Below are 18,685 nucleotides of genomic sequence, written 5' to 3'. Positions count from 1 at the left end.
AGGTTAAGTCTCGCATAGCATAATGACAGATCGACGGTACAACAAGCCTCAAGGAGCAGATATCGATATTGGCTCCCCCCGGAACTGACTTAAAGTAGTAAAATCTAGTTTCTATTTCGAGTATCATCGTAATATCATATAATAGTTACATCCTATTATCCTCTACCTCCCTTACCTCCTCCCCCACCTTCAATCTTCCTTTCACCAATGCACAATCTTCATTCAGCCTTCCTACTCACCACTCACTTACATGCTTACCTACGGTCAGGGAAGCCCGAGAGGAACAGGAATAGAATGCCCGAGAGAAACAGGAACAGAATGCAGAGTGGTGTCACAATATACGATTGCCTACTATATCGACATCTCCATAATCTTTATATATTGCGGTATGTCCCGCCCCTGCGCCTCTACCCGTCCGATATTAAGTTTGTTCCCGCACTTAGCTACATGTATTCTATCCGAATTTCTGCATATACAGCAAAGCTGCTTGACCAAGAGAAGACAGGCTGTATCACGGTACACCAACCGATGCACCAACCGGTAAAGAAACCCTTCCATTAAAAAGAGAGAAGAAAAAGTATGCAGTACATTAATTCTCAGGTCTGCCTCTATATTTTCCCGTGATCTAAAGTATTGAAGCTTAAAAATATATGAATGCAATATATATGCACAAAACCGACCCGCGACAGTGTTGATTTCCCGTAAATCTTGTATGTCGATCGAATAATTGAATGTACAGTAGAAAATAGACAAAAAAACCCAAAATCAAAAACAAAAAGAATTTGGGGCGGCTAGCCGTGGAGAAAGAAAAGAAGGTCATAAAAAAAAACTGGCCCTCCGAAACATATGGTAAGGTACACGTCTAGTTGATCACCGCGGTAAGTGACCGCTCACCTTCCCCTTTACCCCACCTGTGAGACACAAAGGAAAAATACTTCTTCGTAGCAGCGACAAAAAATAACAGAAACAACCGGTACCCAGAACCCCGAACAGACCAATGATACATATAAAAAAAAATAAGGATACCCCCAGACCAGCCCAAAAAAGTATTACGAAAAACGAATGAAGAAAGGGAAAGGTACCCAAACAGGAACAAACAACTCCGGCCAAAAATGCAAAGAATCCCTGTGCAACCAACTAAAACCCTGTACCCCGCACCGCACCGCACCCCCCTACTAGACTGCTCTGCTCTTACTGAATAGATTGAACATACTACGCTTCCTCATTCTTCCCCCGGCAGTTGTTGGGCGTGGTTCGTTTGAATCGCGCGTCGAGGGCAAGTCGCTAAGTGCATCGTCGTCTCGCTGCATCGGGTCCGGAAGTGATCTTTCATAACTTGTTCGCTCCTTTTTTGATCTGTGCCGTGACATGGATCTCTTGACACTTTTGTCGCGAATTATGCCTGCCTTCTCGGCAGCTCCAGTCCTGGTCAACTCCTCCCTCTCCATCAGATCGAGCATCGTGGTTCCGCCAGTGGCGTAGTTTGCGAAATCAGGGTCAACGAATCTAATGTATCCCCTAGTCCCGACAACTCCAAGGTTGTTGTTGATCCACTCCGAAATCAGTGCCGCATTACGTTTGTTGCAGGTGGGTGAGATCATGCTCAGAGAAGTTATGGTGAGCATGTAGGAACCATCAAATGTGCCTCCCATTACCATGCATGCCGAGTGGTCGATCGACACGCAGACAGTCTCCTCTGTCCTCCCATAACGTTTTGCAATCATTTCAGATAGGGATTTAGCAAATTCAAATTCGTTTTCAAGCTATAAATGCACATTTATGTCAGCCTGAGATTTCGGGAACGGGTGTAACGATATACTGAGAAGATAATGTGAGGCTCTAGTAAAAGCAAACACAAAGAACAACGTGCGATAGAACCAAAAAGGAAAGAAGCTTGAGAGATTCTTACAATAACGTTGGTCTTGAGCTCAACCCAGACTCCAGCACTTGTAGGTACTACCGGTCCTGTTTCCCGAACAGCAAAAACCTCTCCATAGTAGCCAGCACCTTTCATAGATCTTTTCCTGCCGAAATCAGATTTGGATGACTTTTTGAACAGCCCCGGGGCAGCTGGTGTGTCTCTGCCAATGTCACGCATGTTTTGAGGTTTCTGTGACTCTAGTTTGTCTCGATCGTCTCCTGTCCCAAAGGACATGTCTGTTGGTGCAGGTGAGGGAGGTTCTCTGCGCTCGTAGTCGGTGTTTTTTGCTGAGGGCATGATACTTGATGGCTGTACTGGTGAGAGGGTTGCCATGGCTTTATGCAAACTTGAGAAAGAATTACCCGCAGTGTTAAAGGGTTTATATTGCCAGTGAAATAGTTTTTCAGTGAGTACACTGAGGAGTAGGAGGAACCGGATGGAAGGGCGGGGTTGTTGTATGTAGTTGAGTAGTTGAGTAGACACGCACTAGCGTTCTGAAGCTTATCACTCGATCAAAGCTAACGGTAGCGGCGAAATGCAGACGTCGCAAAGCAGCAGCAACACCCGGGAAGAAGCAGCCAAAGAGTGGATGTGTCTTGTCTTATAATGCTCGAGACCTCGTTCTTCTTATCTCAAACCAGAAAGGATTTACTTTAAGTCCTGCTGTGCTCCGGAGCACTTGTTGTAGATGATGTCGGTATGTGGGGGAACCAAGAAAGTGAAGAAAGAAAAGGGCTTGGGAACAGATCTGAGTGCAGAGAATGGATACTGGGCAACTCTAAGTACTTGTACCCCAACCTCACCTTCCTCTCTCCTCTTCCTATTACATATATGTACAGCTTCGGAATCCCACCCATACCAGTTCTCGCTAGAGATGTAACTGACCAGGCATAACCAGGCGTATGTAGCCCTCACGTTTACTGCCCTGTTCGTTTCCACTCTCCTGGTAGCAATCATAATAGCAGACAGGGATTGCAGGGATCAATCCGTACATTGCCGGTGTTGTATCTAGTACCTACCATGAAAGCATGGCTGCGGCCCTTGCTGCTGCTGTAACCCAGTAAATGGTCCTTGATTGGTAGCTCAACCAGCTCAAGCCCTTGGTACTCAATAATGAAACTCCGGAAGACATCGAACGACAGCCATCAGATCAAGGTTGAACAGGACTACAAAAATAAACGTCACAGCTGATCCACCACTGCTCATTGGTCAAAAAAAACATAATTTATTTACAGCGAGAAGTAAAATTATTGTAGAAACAGGGGTCTAAAAACAGGGTTTCTGTGGCTGGGCAAGCCAATAGGACTCCTCCCATATTTCTACAATAATCTTACCGCAAGCTGTATTTCTCTATTTCAGCAATGTTAAGGAACTCTAGAGTGCTCTATTAAGCGTCGCATAACATGGAATTTCGCATATGCCTTGGGGGCGAAATTTAAAGCAGCACACCATCAACCATTGAGAAGCGCTTGACTATGGCGAAACTGCATCCTCAATGGAGCACTGGTCTATACAAAAAGTGAACGGCGTTTCACCCAGGATTAGAGAGTGGCTTTGTTCGGTTGCTACCACCCTGTCTAGCTGAGTGATTCTAGTAACCTCTAAGGTCAGCAATATCTCTCCAGACGGTACTGACGGGAATTCCAGCTTAGCTGAAATCCCATTCCACCATTTCTGGTGGTTAAACAAATATGGACATACAATTTCTACCCTACATACATATGTCCATCCATTCAGACGATTTGCGTGATTAATTCCGAACAAAATCTGTATATGCAAATTTTATGTTCAAGATACCCGAATCGGCAAAATAAGGTACTCTAAAGCAACCCCGAAATTTCGCTGGGGGGCTACGGCCCGTCGGGACCCTGGTAGCAAAATCAAATTCGACATCAAAGCCCGCGAAAGCAGGACCTGATGATGTTACAGAATTGGAAGGAACCAAGCAATTGATACGATCACTACATGTAGTTAAGGCTTAGCGACTAATATTTGGATCCTTCGGACTCCACACCGCTTTTGTAGTCCAGTCGTTTCTGGGGTCTAGCTTCATTTGACATGTTTGTTACAGCGCTTAGACGATCGTTAGGAGTTACCACACCAGCCCTGACATGTTGGGCGTTGAAACTTGAAGGAAAGATACTTATGCTTATGATACCGGCCATTGCCAGACAAGGCAAAGGGGATTTTGACATACGCGAACCCCACATCTGGCAGCTGGGTATACTCTAACTATTTTTGCCGGGTACGATGTAAGTCTTATCTTACTCCTTTTCTTGAACTCCTTTTAATTCAAGTCTTGAATCTCGATGTAACTAACACTGTAGGTATGTATGTACTCCTTTTCACTCGCGGAGTGATTGCCTGTTTACCCGATAATACCTCTAACGCGCAGTCGTAAGGAACCTCGTTGTAAGGAATACCTTGCTCTATAGAGAGTTTTTCGGCTACAATTTTTATTTTGTCCCCCACGATAATTTACTATAAGGAACAAAGATGGGCGGCCGAGATATGCACATTCCTTGCGACAGCGCCGGATATCAACATTCAAAGTCGGTCCGGTATCTTCTGCATAACATTGTACTTTCATCAAGCTTGCCGCAAGGGCTCAAGGGCGAATACTCCTTTGATATTGTTAAATAGGGTTACTAATGTTTCATCACTAGCCACTTAGTTATTATTAGTGCAGGATAGGTAAGTAGAGCACCTACTCTTAGGCAATACCTAGGCAGGCAATACCTAGGCAGGCAATACCTAGGCAGGCATCCGTCCTTTCATAATGTCGCGAGTTCCTCTGTGCCGCAACTAAACACGGGGCGTTCCTGATCTGCCTCACAGAGCTTAACTAAATCTTAAAAAAAATCTTATTTACATATCTGACAATATTTATGCGTTCGTTTACACTGTGGCGTCATTGATGCGGCGTGGATTGGAGGCTTAGCCGCTTCAACACTTCCAATTTCGATCACATGCAGTCGAACTCTCGGTGACTACGTCTCGCAAGAGGGGTTGCGGTTGTTTGCGGTTCACTGTGCGGCGCGGGGTAATGTAGGTGGGAAAAAGTAATATGCCAATATGCATGGGTTGTGGAGCAAAAAGCATGACCCACGATGAATATTTCTCGGCATATCTGATCAAGAGGCTCCGATCATAATGGCGCCGCCATGTCTTAAACCAAGTTCAGCCCACGTCAATCTCAGCTTGGTATATGCATCATGGTAATCGTGACCAGGATAGGGCTTACATCCACATGTGGCTGGGCATTTCAAACCTTTGATATAAATCCCATCAATAACAATAATTATAATATATATCTACTCGGTACATACTCTTCCGGCAAATACTCGTGCCTAAAATTCGTTTGTAGGGATATAGGTGCTAATTGCTAATACTTCTAGAAACTAACCAGTATTGATGTAGAATCGGCGTTTGGATGGCCTCATCGCAATATTTCTTCGCCGGCATTTTCAGTGCCTGGTACTGGGTAATTCAGAGTATCTAAGCCAGAGAAAACATACCGGTTCGTATGACAAGATCTACACCAGCAATAACACAAGACTGTGTCGAGTAATAAATTTAAGGGATAGATATCGATCGAGTGAAAGAAAATGCATCTTCAAAATCTCATGTTTGATCATGGGCTGTGTAATACGTCGGAAAGAAATAAGCATCGTCCGAGAAGGTTTTTCTAAAAGCACAGAAAAAAAGAAACAAAAATAGACCACTAGCATGGCGAAACGATTGAGTTTTAACCACACCACTACTAGTGATGGCTTCGAACACATCAGAAGTTTCGCCAAATGCTTACCAATAGTATTGGACGAAAGACGCGAGCGCGCATATACGGACTGTCCTACAACCTAGCCCTACAGGTCCGGACCAACAATAAAATTTTACAGCCCCATAGTTCCAGATTAATGTATTAATGTCCAGAGATAGAAATGTACACCCTAGGTACGTACCACGTCGCGTACGGATATTTACATGAGCACATTAAGATTCCGATAACTACATGTAACTGATAAGCTGGCACGATATACAGCGAATATACTTTGCGTATGTCAAGCTCCAGAGTACATCAATTAATACACATATCTTCTAGGCTTCTATCATCACGACATCAGCAGACCCCAGAACAAAAACAAAAATGATTGAACACTTTAGAGAAAGGAAACTTGGCTTAACGATCGAATGTCAAGGCTACTCACATATCAGTCCCCGGTTTTCAAATATTTCAGCTCCCGAAACTGTTTCAAGGATTGTACATAACCACTGTTTCCGTGCTTTGGAGAAAACTTACTCCAAAGCCTACTATGCCAACACCCGCCCGCCTGTAACAAGCTGGCAGGGCATGTACCGCCAAAACTCGAAAAATTAGCTATCTCCGCCCAGGGACTACCGCTTGAATAATTGGTTGGATGGCATCGATCTACATCAGAAGTATCCATGCAAGTAATCCTGATCTAGCCAATTTTTTCGAGTTATGGCGGTATATGAAATACAAATCTCCAGTAATACCCTCCGTAGAGCGGGTACGTATCAGCTGCGACATTTCCCGGATCTCGCTACCCACAGATCACGATCTCGATCTAAATTGCAAAGTTTTGATTGGCAAGGGTTCTTTTTTCGCACCTCTTTTGGTTCGGTTTTTTGCACTTCAAACAAGTAGGAATATGGATTTTGTTGGGAACCTCTGCATTGGTTTTGAGTTTGCACGTGGTAGGCGTACCGTGGACATGTGTTGTGTGTTCCATTCATGAGAGGTGCACTGCCATGAGTTGGGTGATAAAAAAAAAAGTACATACACTCAGTGTTTTTGTGGAGCCTACTCAAATTCGATGAATCAGTTTACTAATAGGGTGCTCTAGTGTCCGTAATTCGGCCGTAAGTGATCATATTCCCACTTCAGAAACCAAAGTACCTACGCCGTATTCTTTTACGTGGTCAAATATGGACATGATCGGGCTACAGCCGAATCATGAGGGTCAAAGTATTCAAATGGGGTCTCAAGGGCTCGGGCATCATTTAACCTCTTGTGGATCCGTTAAATAATTAATGCCGGTTCCAAAACCCATTTCATGCTGTTGGTTTTGCGGCAAGGCCAGAATTTCCTGGCTCAGACATGCAATAAAAAGACCACTTGTTGTTAGAGTAGGACAATTAAGCTTTGAGTAAGGCGTGGGACTAATAGTTGCCATTGTTATTTCAAATGCCCCCGTGGGTGGGATGACTGCGTTAAGTCTCAGGTTGCTTAGGTAACGAGTGATGTATTATGATCCAATATGCCATCCTTGATATCCATAGGGTCACCTATGCATGTATATTCATTTTTATGCAGAGATCTTTAGCCGTAGGCGTTATCCTGGCCAATCGCGGGGCTGTACTACACAGGGTGTAACCTGCGGTGCACGATTTCGTTATCTATTGGCTGAAGTGAACCTAGGTACTGGTACATAACCCATCGCTCAAGAGCTGGAGTACCTGTTTTACATAATGGCTGAGGCTGATGTGCTTCTCCTACCTCGTCAAAAGTTACCACGCTGGGGTGATTCGAACTCCAAAGCTAGGGCGAATTCGGTGTCGGTAGCGAGTTCCGAGAAAGGCGTGCAGAAAATTCTAACTTGCATATATGAATTTCAAGTTTTCAGCACTCCGAGAAACGGCTTCTATGCAGATATATCCAGTATTGGTGGCTACAATATATATTCATGAAGTGTGTGGTACATACTCTATTACGCGGAACTCCCCGGAGGCATTGCATATTCCTTCTTTTTTGGCCGCCTATAAACTGGAAATCTAGGGTCAGTATGCAACTTTATTTGAACTGGAGGAGGGGCATGTCCATGTCACCTGTAGAGTGGATTCTTTGCCGGTTATCATGGTGATGTATTCCGTATAATTGACCGAGACTGTTACCCATGACCCAAGCCCAGGAGAGGGGCTGTCTGCCTTGAAATTTCTCGAGCTGATTGGTCCGAATTCCGATCAACTTATCAGCAGTCTAAGGTCTTTAGACCTCGACAAAGAATATTAATCAAAAAACATAGAAGACAGGCTGAGAGAGAGCTTGAAGATACCCCGCTTTTCTTCCATGCGCTACGCCCAGCCTCAAATTCATTCAGAAATGACGGTGTGCGGGGATCAAAATCATACATAGGACTACCTACTGACTTGCTTCTTGGTGGCTCTGGCACATATCGGACAGGGAGTTAGCACGCACAAACTGGCGTTAAGAGGTTGAAATAAGCAATGCCCCGGCAATAGCTGGTTGGCTATTGACGGAGAGACTTTTTCCAATTCCGAGTGGCAGTCTTCTGAGCTTTAAGCCACGCCTTGTTTAAGTGTTTTGTTACGCCGGTCAATGATGAGAGACGCCCATCCTCTCTAGCCCTGGTAAGGCGTTTGTTTTAGACAGCCACAAAGTGGTCCATATCCCCTCCTTCTGAGAAAGACCAGGCAGATGAAACCACCTGATACCGCGGATTTGAGGTCGCACATGTGATAGGATAAGGGGCTTCCTTACCTCTAAGTACCTACATGTATGTATGTACTCGTTTACCACGAAAAGAACCAGAAAATGCAAGTGACGGAAACAGGGATACTTTGTATGAGAGATCACCGCCACTCCATACAAATAATCCTTGCCCTGAGCAACTGGTTCTTTTCGTGGTAAACAAGTACTTGTACTCACCCCATGGCGTGTGGAGCCAAGGAGGCGCTGTGAGTGACCGCTAACCCTACCCTACATGTAGGAACGATTCATGTTCCAGTAGGCTTCAGCAGTACATAGATGTCGATGATATAAGCCCAGCCTTACCTACTCGGCATTTGACCAATTGGAATACCAAAATCCCATTCTTCACCGGGTCAGGTGGGGGTTCTTGGCGAAGACGCGCGAGTATAGTATCCAATCGTTGATATACGAGTATCCGTCCATCCGACACTTGGCGCAGTGTCTTAGATTCCGTTGTGCGGCTGGTGTCTCATATACAATCACTGGTTCTCACTCGCTCGATCCCAGGCTGGTTTTCCCACAGGGATTTCAGGCATTCTGCTTGTTGCCACGTTTTCCGACAATCCCGAGAGGATTCTCTTGAAGATCTAGGTACTTTTCTGGTGGGGTTCGCTGTTTGAAAAACGAGTTTGAAATCATTAGTGCATTATATAACCCCCAGGATCGCACTCTTCGCTGTCGCATCATATCATGAAGGTATGCCCTCGGTGTGCACAAGTGCTACCACCAACTTAATAGGGCGCATTGTGTACATACAGATCCGCGGGGACCACTTGGCAACTCCCGCTGAACCTCTTCGCCGGGTACTCTATACGTCACGTACATTATACCTGCCGAATCGGGCCGCCGGAGAGTGCCACGAGCACATGTAGCATGCGAGCGAATGAAGAAGCTTGTGGAGATACAAAGGAGGTTTTTCTGCAACTCGCCTGGATTTCTTTATACTGGGCGGGCTCCTTCAGCTGCCATTTTGAAGTTTTTCGGCCATACAGATGCTTAATACGAGGAATATTTTCTTTATTCGGTTGAGTATGTACTCTACGGCGGAGTGGGTTTGAAGCTACGCCTAAACAAAAGCAACTGTCGCATTTGATAGAAAGTTCCTCGCACGGCAGGACCAATTCAGCAGTACCCGGCGGAGAAACCACATCCATATCACTGGGCTTCTCAAATGTTTCAATCACGCAAAATCACCCGCACCAGAAGGTAACTACCTCTTTTGGTATAGTACCAAAAACCCGGTGAATAAGTCTGATCTTCTTTTCAAAGAAATTTCCCAGAAGCTGACTGTAATTCAATGTTGTATAGCTGTTCTCTCCATCGGAGTCGGTTGAAATCATCAGATCTCACTCGTACACAATACCCGTGCGCATTGGTATACTCCGAACCCCGGGCTACTGTCCGCATGTTTATCACAGGGGCAGAACCAGGGAAATTTTAGCCCCTTCACAAATAATACGCCGCGTAATTTCACCAGATCCAGGCCCTAGCGGAGAAACCATTTACCGATTCATTAGTAATCTACCCCCCTCCAAAACATACGTCACTGTCAAGGAGCTTCTCAAACAAATACCCCCCGTCGGGCCCCCGATATATCAACCCTCCTCAAACCGGTGAATACATACAGAACTTTATCAGGCCACTCCGACGTGACTTCGCCCCTTCTCAAAATATACTTTCCAACATGTCACTTCAATCCCGCAATATCCACGCAACGCGTACCCTCCCCCTTGCATTGATTCTCCGGCCCATACCCCCGGTGCTTGACGACAGTAAAGTCGACAATATGGTCTGTACCCTCCAGAAAAACCCTCCTGCAGGTACGGAATTCGAACCCGGCACATTGCCGCCCGTGGATATCCTGCACTACCAGTCTCCCGCTGGCAAGGACTTCTATTTCGCGTTTGGCGGGTGTCATAGACTGCAGGCGTATGGACGCGCGCAGGTGGAGGACGTCAATTGCAAGGTGTTGAAGGTTACAAAGAGCATGCTGAAAGTGTATCTGGGCGGGAGTGTTGACGCCATTGTCGGCGAATGATTTATGCAGGACCTATATACTCATGATGGGCAAAGGACAGGGGACTTGGCGGGTTTCGATGAGGGTTCCGGGGGAGGGTGATTTCTTGTGATCGGGCTCGGGGAGGGTTTTGGTTTCGGCGCGGCGAGATGATTGGGTGATTACTTCAGCGGGTGATCTACTATAATTCCGGTAGATCGCCAATCAAGGCCGGGGCTCTTTAAAGAAACCGGGGACTATGATTGGGACCAATGCCTGAGTGCATCTGGGTAAATTTAATAAACGATATTCAGCCTGGAGAGAAAGTATTAGTTGATTACTAACTCCACCGCGTCAAATTCTATGAGACTAAAGTAAGATTGAACTGTTTGTAACAAAACTCATACGGTTAAATAAACTTAGTTGTTTAATGCTAGTACGATTCAGTGGTGTAGTGGTATCACGGGCGCTTGCCATCTTTCGATGATTTGCGCCCGACCCGGGTTCGATTCCCGGCTGATTCATCCTTTTGTCTTCGTGTAATATATTGTTCCGGAATGTTGTGATTTGGATCATTTTGAAGCTTGTCTCTTTGTGTACATGTAGTTACGAACAATACCACCTATAGCTAAGAATGGCCTGGTGATAAAAGTGCTGGAGGCCACCTTGTTAAACTTGAACCCCTTCATCTCATCCGCTCTTCACTCTACAACATTCTCTGCCTACAGCATTCACTGGCATCTACCCACGATGCGATCCAAGTGTTCCATCCTATAAACTATCTTCTTCATAGGGTCTGGCTATTGGAATGCCCAGATTGCAATTGAGCAATTGCGGATACATGCAGTCATAAGCCTGCACACTCAAAACTTTGCAGGGAACTTTACAAGTACGGCCACCTCCAATGGCTGCAGACATGAAGGGCAATTTGTAAATACTAAGATTTACTAAGTTAGGTCCATGGAGCGAGCCTCATCATCAGCGAGCCTGAGCCAGGTTGAGCCCTTTCTAGATCTCCAAGCTGGCTCGAGCTATAGTTATGTAACTTCTTGCCGAGTTCAAGGAGCTACGAGGAGGTGGATTTTTTTTTGTTTAATTCACTAATCGCACAACGAGGAGGAGAGATCTGGGTTATTCAAAAAAAAAAAAAAAAAACCACTCTTTTGGAACGCCTATTTCAACTACTTCTCTTCGTCGGTCTACTGGCTGCTTTCCCGATGGCTTGTCATGAGGAGATCTTGTTATTTTGATCATTGACTACTAGGTCGAGCTGTTTTGCGGGCCTTCAATAGCAAAGATCAGGCCCTATGAGCTTCAGTCCTCAAAAAGATGGATCTGCTTGAGTTTATGGGCCATACTGCTTGTAAACGGAGCGGGACTGGCGGAAGGCTGGATATGCCACGGCGATATAGCTTTCATCAATCATTTATACCAAGGGTCGATCAGGGAAATATCGAATCGATTTAGGAAATACAGCTACACTAGAATCTCAATAGTAGCATCTAGCATTACTATCAGGAATTTATACTTGTATCAGAAAGCAACTTGGCCGCGCCAATATGCTTGGGATTGGCCAAAGATAGGGCACATGCTATCGAATATGCTACTATCGGGGCTGGGCTGTGTTTCGGTTTCTGATCGAGATTGATAACGCAGCACAAACGATTGCTGATTGCAATTGGGATGGACTCTGTCATCCATAAAGAATATCGGTTTTGAAATAGTATCATCAACTTGCATATATTCACTAGAGTAACGATCACTTAATGAGAGTCACGGGTGAGGATATTCCAGTTTTAATAATGAAAAGTCTAGCTCTTACAAATTCATTTTGAGTTAAACAACTAATACTTCTAAATACATTACTACAGACCCAGCTGCCCAACAACTAACCAATTATAAGCTACTTTTCTCCAAATTTCTACCCTACGAATACAGCTCCCCCCTCAACGTCTTTCTCCCGACATCAAACACACACTCCGGCCCCAGAAAGGACGCCTCTTTCCCTCCATAAAACAGAACCCTTCCTCCCCTTCCTCCACCTCTCTCCGCCCCTTTCACCTCACCCCTCAACACCCTCCCCAGCAACTCCTTCATGCCCTCCACCACCTCCACCGCATCCACCCTCACCACACCCCCGGCAATCACGGCCGTCCCCTCATCCGCCTCGTCACGCAGAAACTCCAGCACCCGCTCCAGGCTGCGCCAGTACTCGCTCACCTCCGACTGCAGGCCAAATACAACAGCGCCCACAAGCTCCTCAGCGAACAGCACGGCCTCCCCTGCATCATACACGCACAGCGACTCTGGCGCAACCCCGGGCGTCAGCAGCGCCGTCAGCGGCGTCTCGGACAGCGACACGTGCGGGAACATGGCCGTGTCCTCGAGGTGCTCCACGGGTAGCGGCGGGTACGGCGGGGCCGCGTTCGAGGAGGCGAGTATCATGGAGGGCATGAGCTTTGTGCTAGCCGCGGTATGCGGGAGGCGCAGAAGCGTGAGGATATACTCATGGGCGCCACGGGGGTTGAGCGGGCGGTTCCCGTTTGCGGAGACGGGGACGGTTTCGAGGTAGGTTGCAATGGCGGGATGTGGGTGCCCGGCGTGGAGGAGGATGTGCGGCTCAGAGAAGCGTTTGAGGTAGGTTGGGGGGTGGGTGGGCATTGTGATGGCGAAGGTTGTGGGGTTCAAACGGGTTGTGGTGAATGTGGGGGCCGTCATTGCTTAGGGATTGGGTATGGGGAGATATCTGGGAATGCGCAGGGAGGAATCATGAAGGGAGAGAGCGAAGGGGGAAGGGATATATACTTTGCCGGTAGAGACAGACAGAGAGGCGAACTTTAGATTCGCGTGTCGAGCTGGGAATGACCTTGGGGCTGTGATGGCGCCGCTGGTGGTACAGAGACAGTGGGCGGTGGGTGGGATTGGCCAGCAAAGTGCAATTGCAATAATCCGTCTGTACGTGCTGTTGGCCCTATTTTTGGCGCGAAAAGAAGGCATGCATCATTGGTTTGAGGATTTATTAAGGCGAGAGTGTCTCTGCCTCCCCCCTGTCCGAGTGATAGAAAATGATTGGCGAGGCAGTACGGACAAAATATCGTATTCACAATAGTAGTCGTAGATCCTACTAAATAAGAGAGCCGGTGAAGGGGGGCAAAAAAGCAAATTTGGAGGTGTAGTCTACTCTAGCTATGTATCAACATTCGTATTCCGCGATTTCGTACCAGTTGTCAATGTATTATGTTGACATTGGAGATCGAGACGTGGGGCGATCTTCTTTTTATAGTGTGTTGTTGTACACACATATGCGATGGAGCTTTTTTTTCTTCGCGTGTTGTTGTTGGAGTTCTAGAAGAAGAAAAAGAAGCCGTCGAAACAGGAAAAAGCAAGTTTGAGAATGTGGAGGCGCGATAAGGGGGAAGAAACACCATCCATATTTGAATTCTATCACTGATAGGCGGCGGTCCGTCTACAAGCCCCATCCATGCATGCTACAATACCCAAACAAACAAAACAAAGAAAAATACCCCCAGAAGCTATAATAAAATAAAATAAAAAAGAACCTTGCTACCTATAAGCTATAAGCTATAAGCCAAGAAAAAAACCTAAACTCCCCAAACCCCAACACACCAACCTACCCCTTCCTCCTCCCCTCCTTGAGCACCATCTCGCCGCGCTCCTCAACGCGCCCCAGGAAGGCCTGCCGCTCCAGATACGCCTTCTCGCCCATCTTGTGGCGGCGCAGCTCCTCGCCAATGCCCTCCTTGTCCACGAAGCCCGCCCAGTCCAGCCGCGACTTTTCGAGCGTGTTCATCTTTTGCGCGGGCGTGCCGCCGGGGGTGTGTGGCTTGCGCGCGGCGGCCGCCGAGTCGAATGCCGAGACGCGCTTTTTGGGTGCTGCGCGGCGGGGCTTGGTGCCTGGTGGTGTTGTTGTTGTTGTTGTTGTGGTGGTGGTGGTGGTAGAGGTGGTGGTGGAGGGTGCGGCGGGGAGAGAGGCGAGGTAGACTTGTGCTTCCTGCGAGTCCCGGGGGACGACTTTGTGCTCTGTGTGTTCCTGCCCGGCGAACGTGTAGGTGCGCGATATCGTTATTGTCTCTTCTCTGTGGATCTTGCCCTTTCCCTTTCCAGCCTGTGTCTTCTTCTCTGCCTCTCCTTCCGTCTCCTCTGTCCCCTCCTCCTTCCTTTCCGCCTCCTCCTTTACAGCCGGCGAATTCATCGCCGCCCACAGCGCATCCACGTCCGTCACATCCCGTGCCGCCGCCGCCGCCGCCGCCAGCACAGTGGTACGGGACTCCTCCTCGTTGTCGTCGTCGGGGTCGCGGTCGCCGTGGAGGCGGCGGTGCGCGCGGGTCTTGATCTTGCGCGCGGGGGCGGGGGCGGGGGTGGGGTCTTCGGAGTGGTCTCGCTGGCGCTTCTTTGTGGCCCGTTTCTTGGGTTTGGGTTTCGATTTTGCGTCCGAGTCCGAGTCCGAGTCTGAGTCTGAGTTCTCCGAGACGGTGGCGGCGGCAGCAGCAGCAGTGGTGGGGTCAAAGTCCTCGTCCTCGGAGGAGCGGTAGTCGTCGTCGTCTTCTTCGAGGAGGGCGGCGGCAGCGGAGGGTGCAGAGGGAGGGGGATGGGCGTCGGACGTCATTATTGTGATTGTTGGTGATGGTTGGTGATTGTGGTGAGTGAGTGAGAGTGGTGTGGTGTGGTGTGGTGGGGTGGGGTGTGGTGGGGGGGGGATGAGTGTAAGCTCTGGTGGGACTGAGGGTTTTTTTTGGTTGGGGAGACGCGACTGTTTCGGATGTTGGGGAACCCTAACCCTGCTGTGCTTCTTGGTGGGGAAAGAGTTGGGCGGTGATGTTTGGGGGAGGACAGAGAGTGAGTTATGCCTTCTTTCTCCTGTTCTCCGAGGGTGTTTGCCTGATGCCGAACCCTAACCCTGGGGGGGGGGGGAGAGCGACAGTAATGGAAGGGCGTGGAACCGGGGCAGTAGATATTTTGAGGTTCGTATCTCTCTCGGATTCGTATTGAGGCAACGTCAGTGTAGCACGGTATACGTAGATGGGTATGTAGCTATTAAGGCTCCGGAATTATTACATGTGTCCAACAGGTCTCTCTCTCTGGTTGAGCCCCACCATGACTAAGCAGAAGTCTCGGGTGCTGCTGCAGCCACTAAATTTTGATATCTCGAGATCTCTCACAAACCTCTGCCCCACATTGCCTTGACCAGAACCCACCCCCAGCGAGACAGACACCACGATGTCTACAGCACTCAGGGTCTGTCTGTCCGTCTGTCCCTCCCCGTCCACACCATCCAATTGCTAACGCCTCCCTCCAGAATGTCTGCATCACCTGTCTCCGGAGCACCCTTCGCTCCCGCCGCACCCCCCACACCGCCGCCGTGCTACGGCTCCCCCGGCGCGCACCCCTGCACACTACTACCCCGCGGCCGCTCTCCGCCATAAACATCACCCACCAGCCCGTCGACGACGACATCCTGGGCACGATCGGCGCCTCGGTGCCCGTCGTGGAGCCGCTGTTCAAGCTCCCCCCCAAGGACATCATCACGCTGAAGGAGCACCTGGAGGCCGGCGATCTCGCCGCGACCTACAGCCACTTTATGGGCATCAAAATTGCCATCCCGACGGCCGAGGAGGTCAAGACGGCCTACGCGCAGCCAGAGACGTCCATGGCCGACTATGTGTCCGACACGACCCTGCAGACGGCGCTCGGGCAGTTTGTGGCTGCGCTGCTGGCCGCCGACTGGAAGGGCGCGGGCACCCCGCACCCGCTCCGCCTGCTGGAGCGGATGGAGGAGATGGGCGTCTGCAAGGGCGAGTACTACTCCATGCTGCTCATCGAGACCATCCGCCGCTACAACACAAAGGGCGAGATCCTGCCCGTGTTTGACCGCGCGGTGGGCTTCAGCGTCGCGGAGAGCAACATGCACGGCGTGGTCCTCGAGACGATGGAGCCGGAATCGGTCAAGATGGACATGGCCTCGCCGTACTTCTTTGCCTATCTCGTGCTCACCCGCGACCTCCGCGTCAAGGAGGAGTCCACGCTGCGCTACGAGCATGTGATCCGCCACTCGCCGTACCCGTCGTCAAACTACGCCCAGCGCTTCATGGAGTACCACAAGTTCAGCCCCGAGGACACAACCCGCATCGTGGGCCTGCTCGGGGAGTACGCCGAGGACACCCTCTTCACAAATTACTACACGCTCTCGCTCGAGATCTCACAGGCGCAGGCCAAGTCACCCGAGGACCTGCAGGAGCTGTACAAGCGTATGGTCTCCACCAGCCCCCGCACCCCCGACGTTTACACCCGCTTCATGACCGCCTTCTTCGAGCTCGGCCGCAACACCGAAGCAATCACCTGCTGGGCCGACATGACCCGCGCGGCCATCATCCCCACCGTCGTGCAGTGGAACGAGCTGCTCCGCGCCTACTCCCGCAGCCAGGACAAACTCCCCATCGAGCCCGTATGGCAGATGATGATCCGCTCGGGCTGCACGCCCGACCATCACTGCTGGACAACCCGCATCCACGCCCTCCTGGACAACAAGAAGATCGCCGCGGGCCTCGGCGCCCTCCGCGAGATGCAGGCCTCCGGAACCACCCCCACGACCGCTACCATAAACGCTACCCTCGACGGCCTCCTCAAGCACAGCTACATCAACGAGGCCATGGCCGTCATGGACACCGCCAGCCGCCTCGGCATCGAGAAGGACCTCGTCACCTACAACACCATCCTCAAGACACTCATGAAGCGCCAAAAGACCGACACCAGGACCTTCAACTCCATCCTCGCGCTCACGCGCGAGATGCAGGCCTCCGGCATCGTCCCCGACATCACAACCGTCACCCTCATCCTCGACGGCATGTACAAGTACGCCACGCCGGCGCCCAAGCTCGAAACCGTCCTCGGCATCCTGCAGTACGTCGAGGACGCCGGCATCATCACCAACATCGTCACCTTCACCACCATCCTGCACGCGCTCCTCAAAGAGGGCAACGAGCCCGCGGCCATGGGCATCCTCGGCATCATGGAGGACCGCGGCATCGTCGGCAACAGCACAACGTATACGGTGCTGCTGCAGCACTATTTTGCGCGCGGGGATGTCGTGTCGGCAGAGCGTGTGATTGCCGAGATGGAGGCGAAGAGGGTGCCTACGGATGCGAGGGTGTATCGCGAGATTGTGCTGGGGTTTGCGAATGCGCGGGAGGCAAGGAAGATGCAGTTTTGGTTGGCGAGGATCAGGGATCGGCATGTGGTGCTGGGGCTGCTGGCCTATATGAGTTTCCTACGGGCGATGGAGAGAAAGGAGTTGTTGCTTGAGGCAAAGAACTTGGTGGCGGAGTTGATGGAGAGGGGGATGGTGGGCGGCGGCGGAGAGGGTATGGTGAACGAGAGAGAGTTCTGGGATGTTGTGAGGGAGATGGCGGGTGGGGCTGTGTTTAGGGAGTTGGAGAAGGAGGGGAGGGTGCATTATTAGGGATGCATGGGCGAGTGATGGATTGTGATTGTGGGGGGAAAGTTAGTAGATATAGTAGGTAGATATTGTAAATAAGATACCTACTGCTGCACTTTCTAGGGTTTCGGTGATTCTGTGCGAGCTTGTAGTCAGCCAGTGCTCCCAGAATTAGCCATGGATATCGGTACCACAAATATATTCCTGCCCAGCGCAGCTTCTTCGTATGCTCCATAATCACAGCTCATCAATCGGCTTCTGCTCGAGTCAACCTCTCGGAGGTGAGTGCGTTACCAGCTTATGTACGACCACACCGACGCGGCCAGGGCAGGCCCATGGAGAGTTTAACCTCCGTAATCCCGATTATTACAGTCGGCAGCTCTCTGGTAAGTTCCAGTTGGTATCCCTGTATGTATCGATGCTGTCCTAGGGATAGCGGGACCCTGGGAGAGTGTATCCGTTATTGACTTTGAGGCCCTGCTTCGGTGCACCGTTAACATCAACCTCATGATACTCTAGTACGAATGGGAATGGAGAATCCAATGATACTGTATAGCTCACATTTTCCTATCTATCTTCCACTCTAATACCTCCATCCCTCCACATCTGCCGCCCTCCTCGAAGCCTAAGTTCCTCAAAAGCTGGGCGACGGCTAACTATCGGGCCAATGGCAGGTGGCTCCGGACACGATGGCGAGTGATAATACATGAACCGAGTGTGGTGATGTTCGTTGTATCTGGCTTTGTATGTGCATGGGGTGAACGAGAAATGAGTGTGGTGTTGAAGGAATAGAACACGTAG

General features: G+C 49.6%; 5 protein-coding genes across 5 annotated transcripts; 2 read left to right on the top strand and 3 right to left on the bottom strand.

Moving 5' to 3' along the window:
• Window positions 1-1,175: 1,175 nt before the first annotated feature.
• LAJ45_03299 (uncharacterized protein) lies at window positions 1,176-2,878 on the bottom strand (the record flags this gene model as incomplete). The annotated part of the gene is made up of 4 exons (XM_046112886.1): window positions 1,176-1,763; window positions 1,910-2,230; window positions 2,284-2,407; window positions 2,574-2,878. 4 exons carry the CDS (start codon window positions 2,876-2,878, stop codon window positions 1,176-1,178), a joined length of 1,338 nt encoding a protein of 445 aa, XP_045973763.1.
• Window positions 2,879-10,119: 7,241 nt separating this feature from the next.
• Window positions 10,120-10,473, top strand: LAJ45_03298 (uncharacterized protein; the record flags this gene model as incomplete). Its single annotated transcript, XM_046112885.1, has 1 exon — window positions 10,120-10,473. The coding sequence occupies one exon, from the start codon at window positions 10,120-10,122 to the stop codon at window positions 10,471-10,473; it is 354 nt and encodes a 117-aa protein (XP_045973762.1).
• Window positions 10,474-12,357: 1,884 nt separating this feature from the next.
• LAJ45_03297 (uncharacterized protein) lies at window positions 12,358-13,149 on the bottom strand (the record flags this gene model as incomplete). The annotated part of the gene is made up of 1 exon (XM_046112884.1): window positions 12,358-13,149. One exon carries the CDS (start codon window positions 13,147-13,149, stop codon window positions 12,358-12,360), a length of 792 nt encoding a protein of 263 aa, XP_045973761.1.
• Window positions 13,150-14,062: 913 nt separating this feature from the next.
• LAJ45_03296 (uncharacterized protein) lies at window positions 14,063-15,058 on the bottom strand (the record flags this gene model as incomplete). The annotated part of the gene is made up of 1 exon (XM_046112883.1): window positions 14,063-15,058. The coding sequence occupies one exon, from the start codon at window positions 15,056-15,058 to the stop codon at window positions 14,063-14,065; it is 996 nt and encodes a 331-aa protein (XP_045973760.1).
• A 611-nt stretch (window positions 15,059-15,669) lies between these two features.
• On the top strand, window positions 15,670-17,908 carry LAJ45_03295 (uncharacterized protein; the record flags this gene model as incomplete). The annotated part of the gene is made up of 2 exons (XM_046112882.1): window positions 15,670-15,687; window positions 15,749-17,908. The coding sequence occupies 2 exons, from the start codon at window positions 15,670-15,672 to the stop codon at window positions 17,906-17,908; spliced, it is 2,178 nt and encodes a 725-aa protein (XP_045973759.1).
• Window positions 17,909-18,685: the final 777 nt, after the last annotated feature.

Source organism: Morchella importuna (assembly GCF_003444635.1).
Source record: "Morchella importuna strain M04M26 chromosome Unknown Morimp01GS007, whole genome shotgun sequence".
Taxonomy (NCBI): Eukaryota; Fungi; Ascomycota; class Pezizomycetes; order Pezizales; family Morchellaceae; genus Morchella; species Morchella importuna.
Note: the sequence above shows the minus strand (reverse complement) of the source record. Positions and strands in the feature narration are given on the sequence as shown.